Source organism: Gavia stellata, chromosome 3, assembly GCF_030936135.1.
Source record: "Gavia stellata isolate bGavSte3 chromosome 3, bGavSte3.hap2, whole genome shotgun sequence".
NCBI lineage: Eukaryota > Metazoa > Chordata > Aves > Gaviiformes > Gaviidae > Gavia > Gavia stellata.
Genome location: NC_082596.1, coordinates 93,477,354 through 93,498,520, shown reverse-complemented (window position 1 = coordinate 93,498,520; position 21,167 = coordinate 93,477,354). Strand labels below are relative to the sequence as shown.

At 40.3% G+C, this 21,167-nt stretch overlaps 1 protein-coding gene across 2 annotated transcripts in view; it reads right to left on the bottom strand.

Annotated features, from left to right (window-relative positions):
- Positions 1-6,465: 6,465 nt before the first annotated feature.
- KIAA0319 (KIAA0319 ortholog) overlaps positions 6,466-21,167 on the bottom strand; it is a 32,581-nt gene continuing 17,879 nt past the window's right edge. For both annotated transcript variants that reach the window (XM_009817097.2, XM_009817098.2), the window contains exons 9-19: positions 19,818-19,941; positions 18,296-18,428; positions 17,267-17,415; positions 16,122-16,273; positions 14,839-14,977; positions 13,400-13,559; positions 12,690-12,832; positions 11,199-11,321; positions 9,682-9,772; positions 7,508-7,599; positions 6,466-6,644 (exon numbers count right to left, since the gene is read on the bottom strand). In XM_009817097.2, coding sequence (XP_009815399.2) covers positions 6,466-6,644; positions 7,508-7,599; positions 9,682-9,772; positions 11,199-11,321; positions 12,690-12,832; positions 13,400-13,559; positions 14,839-14,977; positions 16,122-16,273; positions 17,267-17,415; positions 18,296-18,428; positions 19,818-19,941 — 1,485 coding nt within the window. The remainder of the gene's footprint in view (positions 6,645-7,507; positions 7,600-9,681; positions 9,773-11,198; positions 11,322-12,689; positions 12,833-13,399; positions 13,560-14,838; positions 14,978-16,121; positions 16,274-17,266; positions 17,416-18,295; positions 18,429-19,817; positions 19,942-21,167) is intronic.

Below are 21,167 nucleotides of genomic sequence, written 5' to 3'. Positions count from 1 at the left end.
CTTCACTATGTTTACCTGTTCTACTAGATACTAACATTTTTAGCTTATCTCCAACCACAGTGGACAAGGTTTTTTTGTCAAGTCACTCTAGGTAATGCTTGTCCATTGGTATGCTAAGCTGACAGTTACCTTGGGTGCTCAGAATAAGTGAGGGAGGCTCTTGATGCTGGGAACACCATTCCAGCACCAGTGAAGATAGACACTCAGTCTCACTGAGAAGTATGTCCAGCCTGACCAGTATCTAGACACATTTTATGCTTTTATGATTAATTGTGCTTTCATGATTAAGTCACAGAACATGAACAGCAGTTTAAATGGTTTGCACAGAGTAAAATAGTTTTTACTGCTTTAAATCAATCAGGCCCATGTTGGGAGTTGGGCAATCCTGTAAGTAAAAGAAGTTCTGTGCTTTGACTTGGCATTGAAGTAACTGTCTCACTGTAACTGGCAGGATCCGAAGTCTAATTGGTCATGCCCTTTGTCCTAGCCCTACTGCTTCCGGAAGGGTTGAGCTATCTCAGAAAGAAGGTTTAAGTATGGTGTTCAGAAGCTCTAAGTTAAATTTTAGCACTTGTTTGAAGTGTTTTCAATGTCAAAACTCTCTGCCTAGGACCTTCCAAGACATGAGAAGTTGGTGGTTTATTCACTTTATCAGTGAATGCTGAAGCTACTTAGCACAACTGGCTTAAGTTTAGGAATCCCTGCTGATTATCTTCTGTTGCACAAGTCTAGAGGCTTGCATCGGCCTGCTCAGAGGGGAAGGGGAAGGCTAGTGCTGTTACCAAAATGTACAGTGCAATAACAAATGGGCAGATTCCCTTCTTCAATAAAGGACACTATCTCATCAGCTCATTCAGCACCAGTATTCCCTTGTAGGAGTCAAGTACAAATTTAAGAGGTACCACGTATCCAAATACCCTTCAAGTTGCTTTTATGGTGTTATGCTTTTTCCTTACAGAAAGACACTTGTATCTCATAGTACCTTTTATTATCGTGATTTAGCACAAACTTCACATACACTGATGCATGGATTTTTCTTTTCCAGTTCAGAAACAGACAGCATAATCTACCCCTAGTTAACAGCCATATTTTGGGTTGTATTGCACACTAGTATCTCTGATGACTGCAAAGCAGCCACAGTACTTAAAAACACTGAAGTATTGGATTTGCTATAGAATAAGCCACAATACTTGTGAAATCACCACACTTGGTATGACTGCTGGTGAATATGTACACACAGCCAATTAAACCAAGTAAGGACAAGCACCACATGAAAACCCTTACTGTGAACTGCCACACATTTTTTTTTCTGCTCTCTGATGTACTGAATTATGTTACCTCTCTGAAAAAAGATACTGCTTTGCTTTTGAGTAGGAAGGGATCAGATATTGCACTGCTTTTATGTTTGAATACAGACATAAGCAATGGTATACAACGTATCTCTATGACCCCAGTGTTGAGTCCAATACAGAGTACCACGTCTAAAAGAGTACCCGACAAGTTCCTAGAAGGAAAGACAAAACTTTATTAGTAGTTACATAAATGTAGTAATTTCAGCCCAGAAATGGTTCCAGTTACAATACATTATCATTTGCAATAAAGAACATTTTCTAGAAACAGATTCCTAATATAAATTCTGTAATAGCTCACTCATCCACCCACAGGGAGAAGTGCTTCCATACCGAGACAAAACTACTGATGTGCAGCTCATCTGCACTTGATTCGTAACCTGTGCAAAAGAAAAAAATTATTTGCCTTTTCTCCCTCCTTTTTTGAATGTTATTTCTAAGCTTTAAGGTTCCCTCCCTTGCCTTGGGGAGTTCAGAACCTAAAAGGTATGTGAAATGGGTTCTCCTTTGCAGCAGAAATATGGGATTAGTATTTTAGTTAGGGATCAATGATAAGCAATAGCTGATGTTAAGGAAGTCTAATTCACCTCCATCCTATTTCCCTTCTTATAGACCAATGTTCAGTGTCTCTCAAACCTCACAGAAATGGCTCAGAAGACTAAAGTAGCTGTCATTTTACTACCAGCATCCCAAAGCTCCAGCTGACTACAGCCCATTATCAGTATATTGAGGGGCAAAACTAGTTTCACTTGAGGCTTAAAACAGGAATAGGAAATTTGCCTAAGAATTCAATTATTTTAAGAACACCAGAACTGTCTCAGGGATGTTTAAATTCAGCACAGAGAACACACACATACGCTCACTCTCTCTCTTAATTTCACATACTGTCAAGTTCCTTGCATGTGTGCACACTTCTGTTTGCCCACAAGAGACCAAGAAAGAAAGGAAAATTAGCATCATAGAAGCAAACGCAGCTGACAGCAAAAAACAGATTCTTGAACAGTACCTGTATCTGAAACATATGACAGAGGGAGACTGCTAAGACCCTGTTTACCTGAAAGGATGCAGTTGAAAATGTATTCTTACACATGAAACAACAGTCACTTTTTTCCCCCCTCCCCAAATAAACAGTCCTCTGCAATTAGACCATTCACATTTTGCTTGAATTTCTCAGCAATCTACTCAATTAATATGAAAGGTTGAACCACAGGACAGAGAATTTGGATGTGCATCTCAGCAGATTTGCCAAGGTGAATTTTGTTTGGTACTGCAGCAGCATTTCAGTTAAGAAAATTGGAAACCCAAGCCTGTTTGAGCATGGCAGTTTCGTGCTACATATACACTGTGTTGAGTACTGAAGTTGAGTACTGAACCTATTTAATGCCTCAGGCAGTAATGGTAAGGAAGTTTTTTTTTTCCAAAATACACTCCTTACTTAAAACGCAAATAACAGCAGTCCTTTTACATAGCTGGACAATCTCTGCTTGTGCATGCATCAGCATGTACAAATGTAAAACCAAGATGCAAATGAAAATCCCAGTGCTTACATCAAGGCTGTAAGTGAAGGCAGACAGTGTGCTGATAAAGAGAGGCAGTAACTGAATTTATTCTTTAATTTTCAGTGGACTCTGAGACATACATGATAAGCTATATATCTGGTCTCCTCTGCTTTTCAGTGCAGATGAGACTGTTGGGGAATATCCCCATCCCTATTTCACAAAGAAGCTACCAGCACTCTTTTTGTATATGAAGGAAAATGGTGTGTGGAAGTAAATGTGAGGACTGAGAACCTGCTTCAAACCCATCATAACCCAAACCAGAAGGGTAGCATCAGAATTCTACCATTGTGTTTGCACCTTAACAGCTAGTTTTCCGACCCTTTTGTTCCAGGTGTGACCCGACAGTCTGCAAGAAAGCCACATTTCTAGAAATAGAAGTTATACTGAATCAATATACAAGGCTTGCTATAGTCTCTCCTAAATTCCTGACAAAATCAGGCTTGGCCAAGTGACACAAACATGTGATATCACAAATTCACAGAGGCAGAAACTATTATTTTCAACTTCTATGCAAGTTTCATACTATGAGCAAGCCTGATCTTATCTAAGAGGAATGACTTCTCCATCCAAGGAGGTGGAAGAATCAAACTAGTAGAATTAGAAGCAGCTCAAAAATTTAAACTAAATTCAACTTTCAAAACATAACTAAAATACTGTTAGCAATGAAGATGTCAAAGCATCATCTAGAGAACAGAATTTAGTAAGCAACTTCCACTTGCTAGGGCCTTATGCAATACGAAATTGGTCTAATGTTTCTTATTTATTAGAGTGAGAAACACTTAACCAAATCATGCATACGTTCTCATGGCACATGAACTTACCACCAATCCAAAGACTGGAGCCCACAGCGTGTGGGTGTGGGGGAGGAAGGGAAATAGCCCTGGGAATTCTGCAGCATCAAGGAAAGCAGGTTTATTATTCCTGTAGTTGTTTTACTAGAGAGTCAGTCTTCAGTTTTGTTTGGGTTTTTTTTAAAGAAAAAAGATGTCTGAATTTTAATTCCTTGAAAGAACAACCTCCCAGGCTTCAGCACCAGCTTTAAAAACGTAAAATAAACCAAAACACGTAAGTGACTGACTTCATAAAACTGAAGGATGCTGCTGACTGCACTGACATGTCCTAAAAGGTAAGTTTATAGATAAAGGCACACTGGATACAGTATTTAGCAGAAGCATTAATGACAGCGCAACCAATACAAAGTTGTAGCTGCTTATGCAACTTTTTTTTTTTTTTTTAAATGTGTGTTTCCAAGAGCATAATACCTGCTAGAACATCTGGGGAATTTGTGCAGAATGGATTAACCCAACATTTTGATTTAAAAAAGAAAAAATACAGTATTTTGAGTGGGCCTTAACTTTCTTCAGGAATGTTTTAAAGTGAACATTGCATTATTATGTTAACACATTTGGAGCAGAAATTGAAAGATATCAAAAGCTGACCTTGCTTTTATTGACCAAGTTATTTTTAAAAAAAAAATATATACACACACACACTCAAGAAGGGAGAGGGTGAGATAAAGTAGATTTGTTTCAATAAATAGCCTAAAACCCCGATACACATAGAGTTAAAACTTGGCTTCGGAAGAAAGCAAATCATACCGTTTATACGGCATCTTGCTGGTGGGTATGGGAAAACCATGGAAAACGCTTGCATTAGCCCTTTTTAGCTCTTCACAGCCTCTCCCACCACTATGACTCCTGCAGCCACGCTCAGCTCTCCAGAGAAATGCAGGGCTGGGCACAGGATAAATGCTCCTCAGTGCAGCATTAGTAGCCTCAGGGACTGTTGCTGGCTGCATTTGAGAATCAAAGGTATGAAACCAGTTATGAGCACACCATGTTGCTGCAACTTTTGACTACCAATTCTTTCCAACCTAGACAGTTCTTCTGACTTTTGTCCAACTACAAGAGAAGCACAGAAGCCACAGTGTGGCTATTCTGTATTCTGTTGTGTCGGACTTCTATGAAAGCATGGAGAAAGCCCCTAAATTCTCCACCAAATTATTCCTCGTGATGGAGATGGGCTACATCCCCTCTCCCTGACCCTTCTCATCCACTCCCCTTGATCTCTACACTGCTCCACCCTTCTCTGTTAATGGATTCTCCACCACTAGATTAAAAAAACAAAGTTAAAAAAAACCCATGTCCAAAATGCTCCCAGAGGAACATTTTCTCCATCAGAACACATCACTCCTCCAGCTCAGCCCAAGACTCCAGCATGTCAGTAAAGGACCCCCAGGAAAGGCTGATATCACAGCCAGACAGTACCACTGACACAGATGCCCCCCACAAGTGAGGCTTATGTATAAAAGCCAGGTCTTCAGTTTGGGATTTCATGAACAGTATTGGGGGCATGGCTTTAAAGCCTAACAAGCACGCTGTAAAGAAATTATCCAGATCGCGAACAAGAACATCAGAACTCCGACACACCTACCCTTCCCAAACACATAAAGGGATCTCTTTAGGCCAATACATCTTGTCACTGAATAGCCACAGAGGAAAAAGTAAAGCAATCTAATGTTCAAGCTAAAACCTTCCTCAGTACCAATTCCCATGACAATGAAGGTAGGTGTTGAACCTCCTGCTCCACATAGGGTACTTTGCCACAAGCATGTCACTACACAAATGCTTGGCACATTCTTTAATTGAGCACTGGTGCTGACAGATGAAAACTCATCTCAGCTGAGGGTTCAGTCTTAAAAGGTCCAGAGCTCCTTACAAGTGCTCTCTAAGCAAGGTTGTTTGGGATGCTCAAAATGCTTCTGAAGGCGCATCGCACTGAGTCCTTCCTGCCTGGACGTGGCAGATTCCAGAAAGCCAAAGCACCTTCATCACTACAGAAGCAATCTGAGGCTGGACTTCCCTCCAGGCACCATACTTTCTATGTAAACACAGGGAACATTGCATCCTACAGGACACAGATGTATCACGTTACTTTACAAATGAAGTGCAACTGCTAATTGTAAACTTCCTTTGAAAACAAAGACTGATGAGCACTACCCTAGAAAAGGAAGTCACAAAGCACAGTCAGAGATAAATACAATGCACTAAAAACGCTCTCTGTTCCCAACCTAAACTGAAAATGAAGATGGAGCCTGTGGTCACATATTGCTCTCTATAGTTGTAAGGGAATTCATCTATATTGGCTTTCGCTGTTTTAGGTCAGCATCCTAATCACACTGCTTCTCAGAGAGAGAGATAGGAGCACAGGACACGAATCTGTATGCATCTCAGTTACCACTGTTAGTAGTATAACAGCCCTGACTAGTTTTGTAGCAGTGATACAGGAAAAAAGGCCTTCTGAAGTTCAGACAAACATTCAGCTTGGAACATGCAAGAAATAAGATGTGCTTTTCCTTGTTCCTGTAACGGTGACAAGAGGAGTTAGCTGACCTTCTAATCCTCCCTCCTTCCTTCCCTTAAGTGTGCTAAAAATTTACCCTTTCATCTGCAATTAGTTGATATTTTAGGAAGCTTTCGGTTCTAGCAGAACAGAAGTGGGCCAACATGTTTCAGATGTGTTGGACCAGCACGTACTGTGCTTTTACCCTCATTCAGTTATCTGTCTTTGGAGCTGTAGTTGAAGGAAACTCCATTTCTGATGGATCCATTCATGAGGGTTTTGGGATTCTCTCTTTCAATCTTTTCTCTGCTGAAGATAGTGTCCTGATCACTGTCAAACTCTGACTCAGAGACCATCAGACTGGAGTTGTGTTCTGTACTTCTGTGTTTTATACCTGACAATAAAAAAAAGCAAAACAAGCTCATTAGAAAGGTTTCACTTTTTAGTAACGACTAACTGTCCTCTCCTCTGCTGTGATATGAAAGATAAGTGAAAACATTCTCTGCAATCCAGCATAACAGCGTGCACCACTGATATAAAAACTGGCCTAGGAGGCATCATATACTGTCGGGCAGATACTCTTCTGACCTCAGTGCAGGCCCATCAGTTTATGGCTCCGAAATGTGTGTTTAAATATGTGTGTTTAAATTTGAAATAATTAAAAGATCTTAGTACACAGCTGATGTCCCTTTAATAGCTTGAATCTGGAAATTAGTCTGTCCACTCAACTATCTGATTAACACAAGTGGCAATGAAAGGTCATGGTTTCTACAGAAATGTTATGTCTTTCTAGGACAGCAATTTCTCAGGATGATTTATTTCCCTGGATTCCAGTTTTTCCCCTGCTAAAAAAATGAAACTCAGGTAAGTCAAAATATACGTGAACAGAGGGTAGCAGTTGAAGTCTACTGATGTTTAACAGGGCACTTAACAGGCCAGGAGAGAACTGCACAACAATAAAAACAGCTCCAAATTAAAGTGTGTGTAGGGGAGGAGGGGTTACATGGAGAAAGTCTGTGGGACAATTAGAGGCTCTAAATTAAGATTAATGAAGAAGCTCAGAGCAGTGGCTGAGCCCAAGGCCTCATGGAAGAAATGAAGCGATTCTTCCCCAACCATTTCATTGTCTATGCTTGCCTCTGCCATTCCCAAACTTGTAGGCCAGCTTCTGGGCTCCTCCTGACTGCAGGTGTCAATTCAAATACATTGACTGTAAGCTTGGTGGATGAGTTCCCAGGTGAAACAAACAGCATTTACCGTATTTGGGTCGTAGCTCCATTCTCTCCTGCTCATCTATGTTATCGAGGATGGTATATTTTGTTTTCTTTCTTATCTTCGTCCTCTTTCTGCTAAAAAGAAAGTTACCACAAAGACATTTAGTTCTCACGTATACACATAAATCTGCTCCCTCTCCCTTGTCATACACATAGCTACATACCCCAATCTACAGAAGCTCATTGTACTTTCTCACCTCCACTTAAAAAGCATTGCTCCAGTTTATACCTGTATAAAGCAGCTGTACAATCTGGACCAGAGGGTATAATTTACTTTCTCTCTGATATACAAAGATGAAGAAAACAAGAAAGATTGACTTGCTTTCCTGGGCCACAGGGCTTCAGTTTGTTCAACTTCAACATAGCAACTAGACACAAGGTAGATGTATATTCATTTGTTTCCAAATAAAATTTCTGTAAGAATTGGTTAGTTCCCATTTTTTTCTTTTAACTGAGAGAATTTAAGTGGTGCTTGTCTGGTTATGCGTACAAAGATGACCAGACAAAAATGGAGATTGGCTCCCTCATATATATGCAGGGACAAAGCCCTACTGGTTTGCAGGCAAATCCCCACCTGTTCTTTCTTCATTTAAATCCTTCCCCAGCATCTACTTCCACAATGACGCAAACAACATCATCTCTATGTTAAGTTCCAGCTATTTGCAGGAGTTACTCATCTGCTCGTTAATACAGAAGGAAAAGTCCTGGAGCTAAAGGAACAGACACGGAACTGTTTGTTGTATTGGATTGAGAGGGAAGGAACAAAGGATTTCAAGGCAAAAATAAAGGGCATTCATGCATGAAACCAAGGGGACACCTCCTAGAACATGCTGTCACACCTCAGGCATTTTTCTGGCCTTCTTTCTCATAACTTCGGGGAGGGGGGGGGGGCACGCCCTTTGTCAAGGCAAGGATTGACTCTGACAATGTCTGGAGAAGCACTCCCACCCAGATTGAACATTTCACAGGGGAAAAGCAGACATTACAGCAACAACCAGCCACTCGGCCTCCCCCCTACAGTTTTCTAAAAGATAGAGTTCATTTGGCAAGTCAACAAAGCCTTTAAAACCTCCAAAACTCCAGCCAAATCTTGGACTACAGCGTATCTTTTTCCCATAGTTGCCATAAGGCAAAGGGCATCTCTTGCCTTTCTGTCCTGTGCAGCATTTCCCTCCTCTTCTTTCCACACATCTGCATCAAACAACCCTCACTCTCTGGCACAAGCCAGATGAGGAGAAAGGACAGAAGCAGCTGAACTCCATAAACAATCCTTTTCTCATCAAATCCACACAAGCCTGTGGGGGTGGAGTGGGACACACTTCTATTTACATCTTTCTACTAACAGCACTATTGCTTCAACCACAAAAAGGAAATCAGTACCATCTCCCACGCATTTCAAACAGCATCCTTTCCATACTACAAAGACACCCTAGAAAAAGTTGAAAATCCAGAAAGATTTTGACAGCATTTCATTTTTGCTAACACCTGAACAAGCTATCTATTTGCTGGGCTTTTGAGCAGCAGCAAAACACTTGCTCTAGTGACAGAACTTGCAGGGGCTTGTCACTTGAAACAGAATTTCTTATTGGCCCACTAGGAAAGACTGGAGGGGGGCAGAGAGCAAAATGACATACAGTAGTAGGCAAAACTGTTTAAGGGAAGAGGAATCAAGAAGTTTGAGAGACTGAGATCACTGGATTACTCCTTGCCTGTCAGCCAGATGCAGCCCACATATCCCCCTTTCCTGTCCGAGGGAGACACCAGGTTGGAAGCAGCTCCCTTCCCATGGCCTAGAACGCTCCTGTGTCAGTGACCTTCAGGGCATGCCTCTTTTCTTAGCATGGAGTACCTGGAGGACTCAGTGGCAGACCATGAATAACTGCAATGTACTCTCAGCATTTTAACATAAATTATCTCTTATCTCTTACGAAGGATACTCCAATATCAGCTTTTTGTTTTTCAAAATGCAGAAAAGCACAGAACCACAAATGGATACTCCTTTTTTCAATGAAAGTGTGTCTATACAGAAATAGCTACAGGAAGCTCTTCACATGTCTCAAAAGGTTCAGTGGTTTAGTGCTAAGGATTGGACTAAAACATGGCAGCTATGTGCAGTTTTTGCATATACCCCATCAAAAAGAAACACAAATCATGTACCTTTTGCAGCAGCAGATGCAGAACCAGGCAAGCCCTACCACGACCACAATCAAAATAAAAACAGATACAGTCACATAGAGTATACTCCACTCTGAAAAAAAGAAACACAACAGTGCTTTGTAAAGTAATATGAATAGGGTAAGTTCTAATACAGCTCTTAAAATAACCAATCCTGAGGAATGGGGAGTGGCAACAGGAACTTTGAAAAACTTAGAACCCTCATACTCCCAGAAGAATGCCTAAAAATTCTTAAGCTTCCGGATTGAAAGTGCACATTTGAAAATTTTCTTCCACTCGAATACCTTTTATCATCCTAAGATACCTGAAGTCTATGTGGGAACTGAAAGTCAAGAGGGCGTGGTTACCACCTCAGTTGTCATTCTTTAACTGAAATAAATATAGGCGTACTCTGGGTCTGGCATTTTAATAGCGCTTTAAAAGAGCAGCTGATTAGAGAGAGATCCTTCTACCTGCACGCTTATATTTGTAAATCCAGGAAAACATGAGAAGGATACAGAGAGATGGGCAATAATGTGAACTCCAACATGCGTATACTCACTATTTCAGTGTTATTATTACACTATGGAACAGCAAAGCATTAGGGCAGGGCTGCAGGAGGTCCCAGCCTCAGGCTTAAAACCTACTGTCCCGTTTTGGTTAGTCAATTAGTCTTCACTCACTGACAGACAGACACATGGCCCATGGTTACTTAATGGCTTGCAGCAAGTTCCTTATAAATTTCTATAGATTTACTTAAAGACTAGTGCATTGCTCAGCAAATGTCTCTAAGCCTGCACAGTACTAAAAGTTGAGCTTTATTTCAACTTAAGTAGAAGACCAATTGAGTTAAATTAAAACTATTACATATTTGAAATAGAGAGGCTTAGCTTATATGTTAGGAGTGCCACAGAATATAGCCATGATTAAGCTGGTGAAACTAAATTGTATTTCCCAGGTGCAACAGGCAACTGAAAGAAACTGAAATTAATCATGCTAAAACTTGAGGTTTTTAAGGTGACTATATTGGTTAGTCCAGAACACTGGTGGTTTCTTTCCCTAGGTCAGATCATCCTTCCAGCACAGAAGCATCAACCACTCACTCAAGAGAATCTAAGCTGTTGCCTCTTTTTCAGCTTTGCAACAGTCACATGAATACTACTCAAAAGCTTTGCAACGCTCACACTATTCAACAACCCTTCCAGCTGGCCCCAAATTGTTGCAAGATCTCTCTCCCATGACAAAATTGTCCTGCTTTTTTCCTCAAATAGTGATACTTTTTAAAATTTAAACTTTTAAAATAGTTTAAATATAGGCTACTACTGTCAAGACATTATAATTTCAAGACGTTGTTCAATTATCTTTCTACAGAAAGGTACTGCTGGGCTGGAAAACAAAGACTGTTTTAGTCTTCCCTCAGCATCCACCTCCTAAGGACCCCCATTCCGACAGCAAATAATCAACAGTCTCACAAGATGATGAGTTATTCTTGAAATACATTCCACAACACCCAAACTCACCACAATTACTCTCTCCATCAGTTAGGTAACGATGAATCAGGTTTTCCATCCACAGCTGGTAGCAAATGCAGCGCTTTGTTATGGGGTCACAGTGTCCATGTCCAGAGCATTTTAAAAGACAGGCTAAGAACAAAACCAAACATAGGGTCAGGTGTGTAAACAGACAACTTGTCACACATCCTCTTACTGTGAGACCAGATTGGTGGTAAAGCATCTAGTTCGTAACATCTGATATTTTTTAAATCTCCCTTTCCTTTGGTGTTACGTGTTAAATAGATTTACAGTTCAGCAGACTGCTGGCTGTGAAGGTAAGAATATATCTTATGCATACAATATTGACATTTTATGCAAGTCAAGAACAGTTTATTCTAAACAGAAATAAAGATGAGTTGAACTTGTGGAATTCAGACCTGCTCCTTTATGACACATTTGTAAGAACTTCTAAAGTACCTGAGAATTGAGGAATATCAGCATTCTCAGGTGCTAGAAGACAAGCATCATACCAACAAACTAGCGTGTATTTCAGTATTTCAAAACTGAATTACAGTGTCTGAGGCCAGAATGTTTACATGCCTCATATGCTTATACTAGTAGCTATTACTGGATCAATGCATCATATCAGACTAAAATAAAAAGTTATTCCCCTTAAAACTCAGAGTAGCAGATTTGCTATGTCAAGAAAAACGTTAATGCCTATTTTCAAGTGACACCTACACATTTTGGCAATCCAAGTACATTTACAATAGAACAACTGTCCATTTCAACAGGTATAAAAAGACAGAATCTACTACAGAATCAATGACTATTTTACTGACAGACGTCACTCAGTTTATTTGCATTTGGATCATTATGTCCTGATCTTAAATTATGGAGAAGTCATATCTGTAATATCTGAGTATCATAAAGGGTTCACATTACTAGTGAAGTTTAAAATAGGCTTAGAAGTGAAGCATCTTTTTGGGGAAAAGAAAAAGTTAATTACAAGATACCCCAGTGGTCTGTCTACATTGCAAATATTAGAAGACTAGATTGTAACACAGTGATCACCTGACCACTTTGGCTGATACAGACAGACAAAACCAAGTTACATTACAAGCCTATTACTGTACACTAAAGGCCTTGAAGAAACCAGAGAGATGAAACACTCTATATTATGGCTATATTAAGTTTTGCCCCTCTTCCAACAAAAGATGGTACGAGTGGGGTATCTTTATCCTCATTCCCCAGGCCTTCCTGATGCAGACCAGATTAAGATGTGCTTTTGCCTGCTGTTACAGGTGACGTCTTTTAAAAGAATGCAAGTAACTGGCACCAGTCTACCACAAATGAACAAGCGTTTTAAGTACTGTCTTTGACATCATCTTTTGGAAAGCTACATCCAAGCCCAGACACCAAATAGCAGACAGAAGGCCTTCATGAACTGTTTCCAGGTGCTGTGTTAGCCAAATGCCTGCAAAGCTCTGAGATGAGCAAGCACAATCCAAAACATACCAGCCGTGTCAACTCGCAGGACTTTGAAAAGCAGAAAGTCAGCCTTCTCTTTCAAAAGCTGCACATGCAGAGTTCGTGAGACATCTGATGCCTTGATCACCTTGGAAGGATGCCCGTTCTGCACGTAGAACACAACCGCGGTGCTGCAGAAAGAACAGCTAAGGTCACAACTGCTGTCAAACATCACTTTTGTCAGGCATTCAGTTTACAGCCTTTGGTTTTGTTTGTTTCTGGAAACCAAATGTCACCAGTGATAAAGATTAAGATTAGGAAACTCTGCCCATGGATCAGTCAACTCCATCCAAATGCCATGGACTTCATTCTGAGCCGGGAGCACCAGCAGTTCTCTGGCTTCTCAGTTTTACAGAAGAAAGGTGAGGACAACAGTAAATGTAATTTGCTCGTTAGTCTTCCTGACTCTTGCTTTAAGAGATGTATACGTTTGCTTTCCTCACTCTCATCTAGAACCTGTCACAAAGCACTCTGAAGTAGTTTGAGTAACTTTAGGAAACTGAATTTAAGAGGAAAATCTCAGAAGCAAGGGAGCCAGAGAATGTCATGTGGGAGTCCTTCCCCCCCCACCCCAGGAGCCTTTTTAAGTTGGGTGGTGTTGATCTCATCCTGTATCAGACACTTTCAAGCTGTGAAAGAGTCAAGGAAAATCACAAATCTTCCTGGCACAGCAGGATATCTTATATCTGCTTATATACCTTATATCTGAGTAGGCTTGTATCTTCTGGACTTTGATATCTGAATCCAAAACATTCAGCAATACAGCCAGCTGTCTCACCAGGGTGTCCTTCTGCTGTTCACTCAGCTGTCCCACTCCAACTTGCAGAATCAGCTCCACCAGACCACTCCTTTTGGGATCTGACAGAAGAACAACATGCTATTCTTTCAGAGCCTGGCAAATATTTCAGTACCAACTGAAAACAACAGCCAGTACTCAAAAGTACTTATCAATACCGTATTTTCCTGCATAAGACCCATATCCCTTATAACCCAACTCTTTTGTGTTCGTAGAAAAGTACTTAGCCCACATTTCCACATTCCCTCTGAAACAAACTTAGTGGGTCTTAAGATAGCAACCTAGCTTATCAGTTGAAAGAAAGCATTTCAGGGTGTACTTCAGCTCAGTGTTAACACACTTCTGTGCAGAGTAGCAACTTCTGTTCCCCTAAACACTGCCACCTTAACGTCAGAAGTAAGCACTAGGTGAATCTAATTCTTAAGTTCCCTGCTAGTTACCTACTACTGGCTACCACCCAGAAAAAGGGAGGCAAAGATGGACTCATATGGTAGCATGCAAGACTGTGTAAGCAAGTCTAAATGAGGGTGGTCAATTTGAGAAATATCAAATATGTTTACCTTCACAAACTGAGGGTTCTGTTAAACAATACTTGAACTTCTAGAGTGCCTTGCAAACAAAACAAGCTTCACAGATATCCAATGAGAATCCTGAGCCAATTACTGTGACTACATTCAACAATAAAGTGAGGAACAGAAATAAAATCATTGCCCAGGAACCAAACAAGAAATCCCTGACAGACCCAAGATTTCAGACTCATTTCCTGAAACCTCAACTTACGCTTCCATCACATAGCCATTTATCCTGCATTTGAAAACAAGTCTGTATACGAGCAATATCAAACCGTGAAAAGACAATTTAAAAACCCCCGAAATTTTGAGGTTTGTTTTTGTCCTCCAGGATGAAAGAAGGAAAACAAGCATAAAAACACACTTTCAATTGTCAAACACAAAATTGCAGCATTTGTACCTAAACTTAAGGCTCAGCTCCCATCTCTTTCCATTGGCCAAACTGACTAACAACCAGGAAAAAAAAAAAAAAAACAAAAACCTGCAATGAATGAAAAGCAGCAAAAACCTAATTTAAGTATTAACTAGGAGGTATGATTTTTATTTATTTATGCTTCCAGTAAGGCAGTAGTGTAATTGGTAGTTAAGAATCCTGACAAGTCATCTTCTAACACACTCGGGCCTATGAGAGAACAATAAGAAGGCAGGAAAAGAGACTTGTTTGCTTTGTGTTTTAACTTGAGAGAATCTTGTCAACATTGAAATAAATGAGTGAAAAGGAGAACAAAGATGAGGTATTCACAACGTATCGATGACCTTTTAATTGTCATACCAGGCCGCACTTCAACAGTTGCTGAATCAATATCTGAGTCTCCTTTAGCATCCGTCACTTTCAAGTGAAAAGTGTAGGTTCCTTCCACCAGATTAGTTAGCTGCAGTACTGCCTCATGGTCTGAGCCATAGATCACATCCTGCAAAAAAAAAAAGGTACCGGGATGATTATACCCTCAGAGGAAGTTGCAGGTGGGACTATCAAGTCAGGTAGCTGGTATGACAGTGTGAGTTCTCGCTTTGGCTTTTGGGACAAATGTGACCTACCCACAGTTTATAGCAGAGTAATGCAAATTTGGAAGTGGCAGTTAATGAGGATGTCTGCACAGTATGGATATATTCATTAAAAAAACCCAGACAAAAGAGCTGACATTCCCAAGTACTCATCTGCTTGAAAACCTGAGAGTATTTCTGATTAGTATTTCTCAATTTTACTCCAGTATCCTTAGTTCTGCTTTCTTAACTCCCAAATTATTTCCTTTCCTTGGCGTTCCTGTATTTCCAACTAGCATCTCTGCCAGCTATATTTAAGCTAAACCTCTTCAATTCTTCTCATACCCTCACGTGAATTGCGTCTAGAAGCTTTATTATCATTTTGCTATTTCTCCTCTTCCAGTTCTTGCTGATTTGCCACTATCTTCCTGACTGCTAAGAGCTGTCCACAACACTTTGTGTGGATAGGCAAAAAAGTTATCACAGTTTTAGTAGCTGACTTACAAACTTCAGTTTATCATGAGGTACTTCTGCTGTCTGCCCCCACTCAGAAAGCAGACTCCACTGCCCTAACGACCCAGGCTATTCGCCGTAGTCTGCCAGGCAAGGCATCTATACATCTAACGCCAAACACCATTTTTATCTTAAACTGCAAGTTTTGCCTCATCTGGTACCAGACATGGCTCCTTAGTCTTTATCAGTACTTCTTGCTCTCTCAGACCCTTCCTCATTTGGAATATCTGGATTTCAGATGATTTTTCTCTCAAACACATTAGCTGGGTACTATCACCAATCCCTCTTTAAGAGACACAATTTTATTCTTCTGTCTCGAGCCTTTCCCAACTAAGCCCATACTGCTGCAGTCCTCTTACTTAGCTACCATATTCTATAACTGTACTGAAAATATCACAAACCCCTTGAATCAAAGCATGAGAGAGAGCAGGGAAGACAAACCAGAAACAGACACCATGCCTCAGAGCATCTCACGTCAAACCTGCTTGCCCTCCTGCAGTGACACATAACATGCAATAAGAGCCAAATTTGACTCGTTACAACCTTCAAGAAACTCACCCCAGCTGCTGGGCTTTGACCATCCCGAATCCACAAATATGACACGATCCCCTGGTCATCAGCAGACCTTGAGCCATCCAAGGTAACAGAGTTATTTGGAAGCACTAGAACATGCTTCCCACCAGCATGTGCCCGGGGTGGACTGTTGCTTTCTAGCCATAAAAATAGTGGAGGAGAAGGATTTGCTTTCAAAACATGTGACATGTGACACACCATTGCCAGTACACCCACACTGCAATTCTTTACCTGATAATTACAGGCAGTAACAACAGAATCTCGTGTCAAAAGTACAGGGAAAGGATGAGTGGGTATACATAATTTGGCTCTGGGATTATTACAACCTGACAAAAGCAGAGCTGCACCATGAGGAGAATGCCAATAAGAAGTACCATCCAAAAAGACCTGCTTCAAAAAGCATTGTGGGGTACTCTATTTACAGTCCCACAATAACTTCTCAGTCAAGCAAAAAGATTTTCTGCAAACTTAGAAACACAGCCCAGCATGAGATCACCATGTTGGGTTCTTTTCTTCTTGAGAATCACTTATCACGTCATAGAAGCTTGTGCGAGCTCTTGTATCTTCACAATACCTGTATTTAGGCAAAGTGTCATCAGGAAACTTAGAGTAAACCCAGCTCCCAAATGCTTTTTGCTTACTGCTAGCAGTGAAATTAAGGCATGCATTGGGAGTATGGCCAAAAAAACACCAAAGAAATATGAACAGATTCTCTTCCCAGAAACTAAGCATCACTGACTTTTGTTTAGAACACAACTGATAAGACACAGCTCCAGGAAGCTGCTTAAAACCCACAGTAAAATTGCTTTTCTGCTCAAAGCTTAGCTTTGAGAATAAAATAAAAATATATCCTCTTAATGAAGTAGACACCATGGTAAAAAATAGTATTTTGGAGCATTTTTATTACAACCAATTCTGTATATATTTAATTTTAAAAAAGCTTGCAGTAAGAGAAGTTAATTCTACTAGTCACTCACAATACTACTTTATTACAAAATAGCAGTAACTCTTCTTGAATACCCTTGAAATATGACAGCACCTTTCTGTTCTGACTTCCTTTACATTCTGTCCGTTATTGAATTAACTGGCAAGTTGCCTACCATATCCTAAGAAGCAGCAACTAGGCTTACCTTCCTTCACAGTAATAGAGAGTACAGATGCACTGCTTAAGCCCTGTTGGTCTTTCACGGTCAGCCTGAAGCGATAGGTACCAACCTGAAGACCAGTCACAGTTGCTATTGCTTTGTCACCATTTTCCATCTGTAGAGAGCTTGGTCCACTGAAACAAAACATCTCAGAAAAATAATCCTGCACAGCCAGCAAAACTGTTCTTTCAGCAGCATCACTCATGTCATTTGCTTTTATGTATATTGTAGCTCTACCACCGCTATAAGCACTCATGGTTAAAGAACTACATGAGACATGAGTTTAGTTCAGAGAATTCATAAATGATTTTTCCAAGACATTCAAAGCACTCAAGCATCACATACCCAGTTATTAGAAGAGTAGAAAATGCACCCCAGAAGTTCAACCTCCTCCCTGTACTATATCATGGGAGCATGCAAACGCTGGTGCTCTAAGAGCCACTCACAATATGTACAGGGTGCCAGCAAACCTCTTCCTCTACCACAGATGACAGTTGCATAAGCTAATACCTTGTCCTTTTATTACAGCTCAATTAGTTTTGCACATAAACGTACAGTTACAAACTTTTGTAAAACATTTTCAATCATCATTCAAGAGTGCTTTAGTCACCTACTATTGAAAGCTCAGGCTAAACAGATTGTCGATTTACTTTATTATTCAAAAAACAAGTGACTGAGAAATCCTAGTTCTAAGCGCTGATGGGAAAAGTTTGTACATTACAGGAGGGTACCCAAGCCTGTTACTCGCTTTTTAACAGGAGACTTGGAAGTTCCTGTCATTTTCTCTTAACTAAGTAACAGTAGGCCTCAAAATGACACATTGCAAAACACAGGCAGAGATTGCCTAAGCTTTCCAAACTGAACTTAAAATTCCTGTCTCTTACCCTATTACCACCTGAGTGGGAAGATCCTCAAACAGTGCATCACCCAACACGATTGCCTAAGCGGCTCTGGCACCCAATCACTTTCACTTTGTTCTCTATTGTACTGGAGATTCATAAAAACTCTAGATACCTGATATTTTCCCAATGATAGAAGACAATGCCTTGGTCATCTTGGCTTTTGCTTCCATCCAGTGTAGTACTTTCTACTGGGAAGGTCAACTCCTTGTCAGGGCCAGCCACTGCTACTGGAGGACTGTTATTTTCTGTAACAATAGTATTTTGTGTGTGACATTTGCTAGGTAATCACTGGCAAGGATTGACAATCAGAGGGAAGATTTTTACACAGAATATTGTATTACAAATTTGATATATCGGCTCAAAGGTACAAACCACAAGTATAACGTGCACAAGCCAGCAGAAAATAGTAGGTGGGAGAGACCAGCTCTGCAACAAGCCAAATACCACAGCAAGTATTTTCCTTTTTCACAGTCATATCTGAAGGCACAGTCACACTCCAAAAATTTTGCAGCATGCTCAATGCATTGTGTGAAATGTTTTATAACAAGAGTGGTGGGGTATTCTCCTCGTTCCACCACTGCACCCCTTTCAAAACCACCCACACAAATATGGTTCTTTGCCCTCGAAGAAGATACTGGCCCAGGTTTTCTGCTGCTCAAGGTCAGCACAATGCCACCAAGTTAATACCAATTTAAAGCCTTTAAGGATTTGGTGCAGAAACAAATAACCTATTATTCTGTTTTCAACCTCTGCTTTTGTGACATGGTAAAACTGGCAATGCTACTATTTTCCTGGATTTTTATTTACCCTTAGACCTGACTTCAGCAATAGCATCTTTCTAGCTCCACACTTTTACAGGTCTAAAAGGCACCACCACACGCTGTACTTCCAATTCATGTTCTTGATTTCTGCAGTAAATGGCTGCTGTAAAGTTTTCCCAGAAGGGGTCATCTACAAAAATGTGTAATAAGCAACAACAGGAAGATAAAACATTGCCCCATGGTGGAATGTGAGACTTTTAGATGGGCAGAAAAGGCCACTTTGGATGTAATAGGCAAACACATAAAAAAAAAAAAGCATAAAAGAAAAATCTCATGAGGCCTGGACCATTTGGGCCCATTCATCACAAAGCTCCCAAAGCTAAACAAACATGTGAAAGATGCAGCTTTTGAAAATTTCTTGCTTGACTCTTTTCCCTAGAAAGTGCAATGCAATTCTAGTGAGAATTCAAATCACACAAGGATTCCTGAAGAACTGCAAAACAATAAGAAAACAGAACAAAGCACTGACTGATACTCTGAACAGCTCTGCAAACAGACTTTGTAGGATAAACTCAAGAGCTACATTTTAGCTTTCAGAAGTACACCCAAACACCTCTCTGGGCAGGTTGCCTTACATAATCAGGCCGGGGTGAGCCCTCAGGATCACCACCCTGGGCTTTCTATGATTCTACGCTTGTTTTAACTCTTTGCGTTAACAGAAAATGGAGGTGGAACTGTCCTTGATGCAGGGATACTGGACATTCAGACTGCCATCTCAGTGGTGCAATGCAGGGAGATGAGGCATTGAGGACAGTGCTAAGCCATCAGGCTGGCCCACCCTGAGGGACCCAGACGTGGCTGCAGTTGACTTACCAGGCTGTACGATAAGTGTGACCTCAGCTGTGGACCGCTGCCTCGCAGAGTCTGTGACAGTCAGCTGAAATGTATAATCTCCTTCCTGCATTGCAGATAACTGGAGGTATGGCGTGCGCACTCCCTACACGGCATTTATAAAGACAGAGAGCGTGAGATAGAACAGGATTATGAAAGGTCTTACAGAGAAAGTGTGAAGAAAAAATAAAATTTGTTTTCATTCATAAATACAGTGTTTGAGCAAGCGGTTTAAGCACCTTGTAGACAAAGAGGAGACTTAAAAATTTGATGCATGGACAGATGTAATGTATTCACTACTGCAAATGTCCCTACCAATGCAGAGAAATATCTATAGACAATCAACCTTAATTTCTTATGTTGGTATAATTGCTACATTATCTCTGCACAACAATAATTGTGAAACACATGGGACATTAACTTTCTCAATTAGGAAATTAAACACTGATGGAAATTACTACAGCTTATTCCATTTCCTTAGAGATATTTTAAAAACAAACATCATGACATTCTTTAATATAATATTTATAAAAATTGTTAAATGCAAACCAAGCTTGATTTGACCCCAGACAGACAGGCTTATGGATAAAACTCTGTCCCAAGTATACTATTCCAGCAGTACTAGCTGATATCTACATAAGCTCATAAAATGACTGGGCCCAGCTATAGGTCCTTTTGCTAATAAAATGAACATTTGTGGCATCTCTCATATGAGGAATAACAAATCACAATGCAATTGGGTTATTCTTTTTGTTATAAAGATGATAATGAGAACTAAGGGACTTGATAAATGATTAACTAACCAGCAGAGGTACTTGTTACATTGCACTCTAAGCATAGATACCATGTAACACACCTAAGACCAGCATCCTCAGTTTTAGGGACATGAAAAAGATTACTAGGCTCTTGAAAAGAAACTGTAAAATACTTTTGCATTTCCACATTAAATACCCAATGAATCCATTAGATATCTCGAGCAGTCATTCCCTTCTTTTAGGAAGGTTCCTTTAAGATTGTACAGCTCTTAAAAACTACAAGTTCAGGTTGCATGGATGCTTTTGGAAAGTGTCTTGGTAAATGAACAGAAATAAGCCATTATGCTATAAGCCCTTCCATAGTTTTGTAATTGCCTCTACAGTATATGCCTGCATCAATATTACTCCTTTCCTAAACAGATCTACAAAGTGATCTCTTTCCAGTTCTGACAGTCTAAAGCATCTACAACATAGCAGAAATCATGTCTCTCATGAAAAATGGCTTCTGAGCTTCAGCTGGCTTCATTACATTAACTACCTCAACTGCTTACAGAGCTACAAGAATCTCCAACTTAAT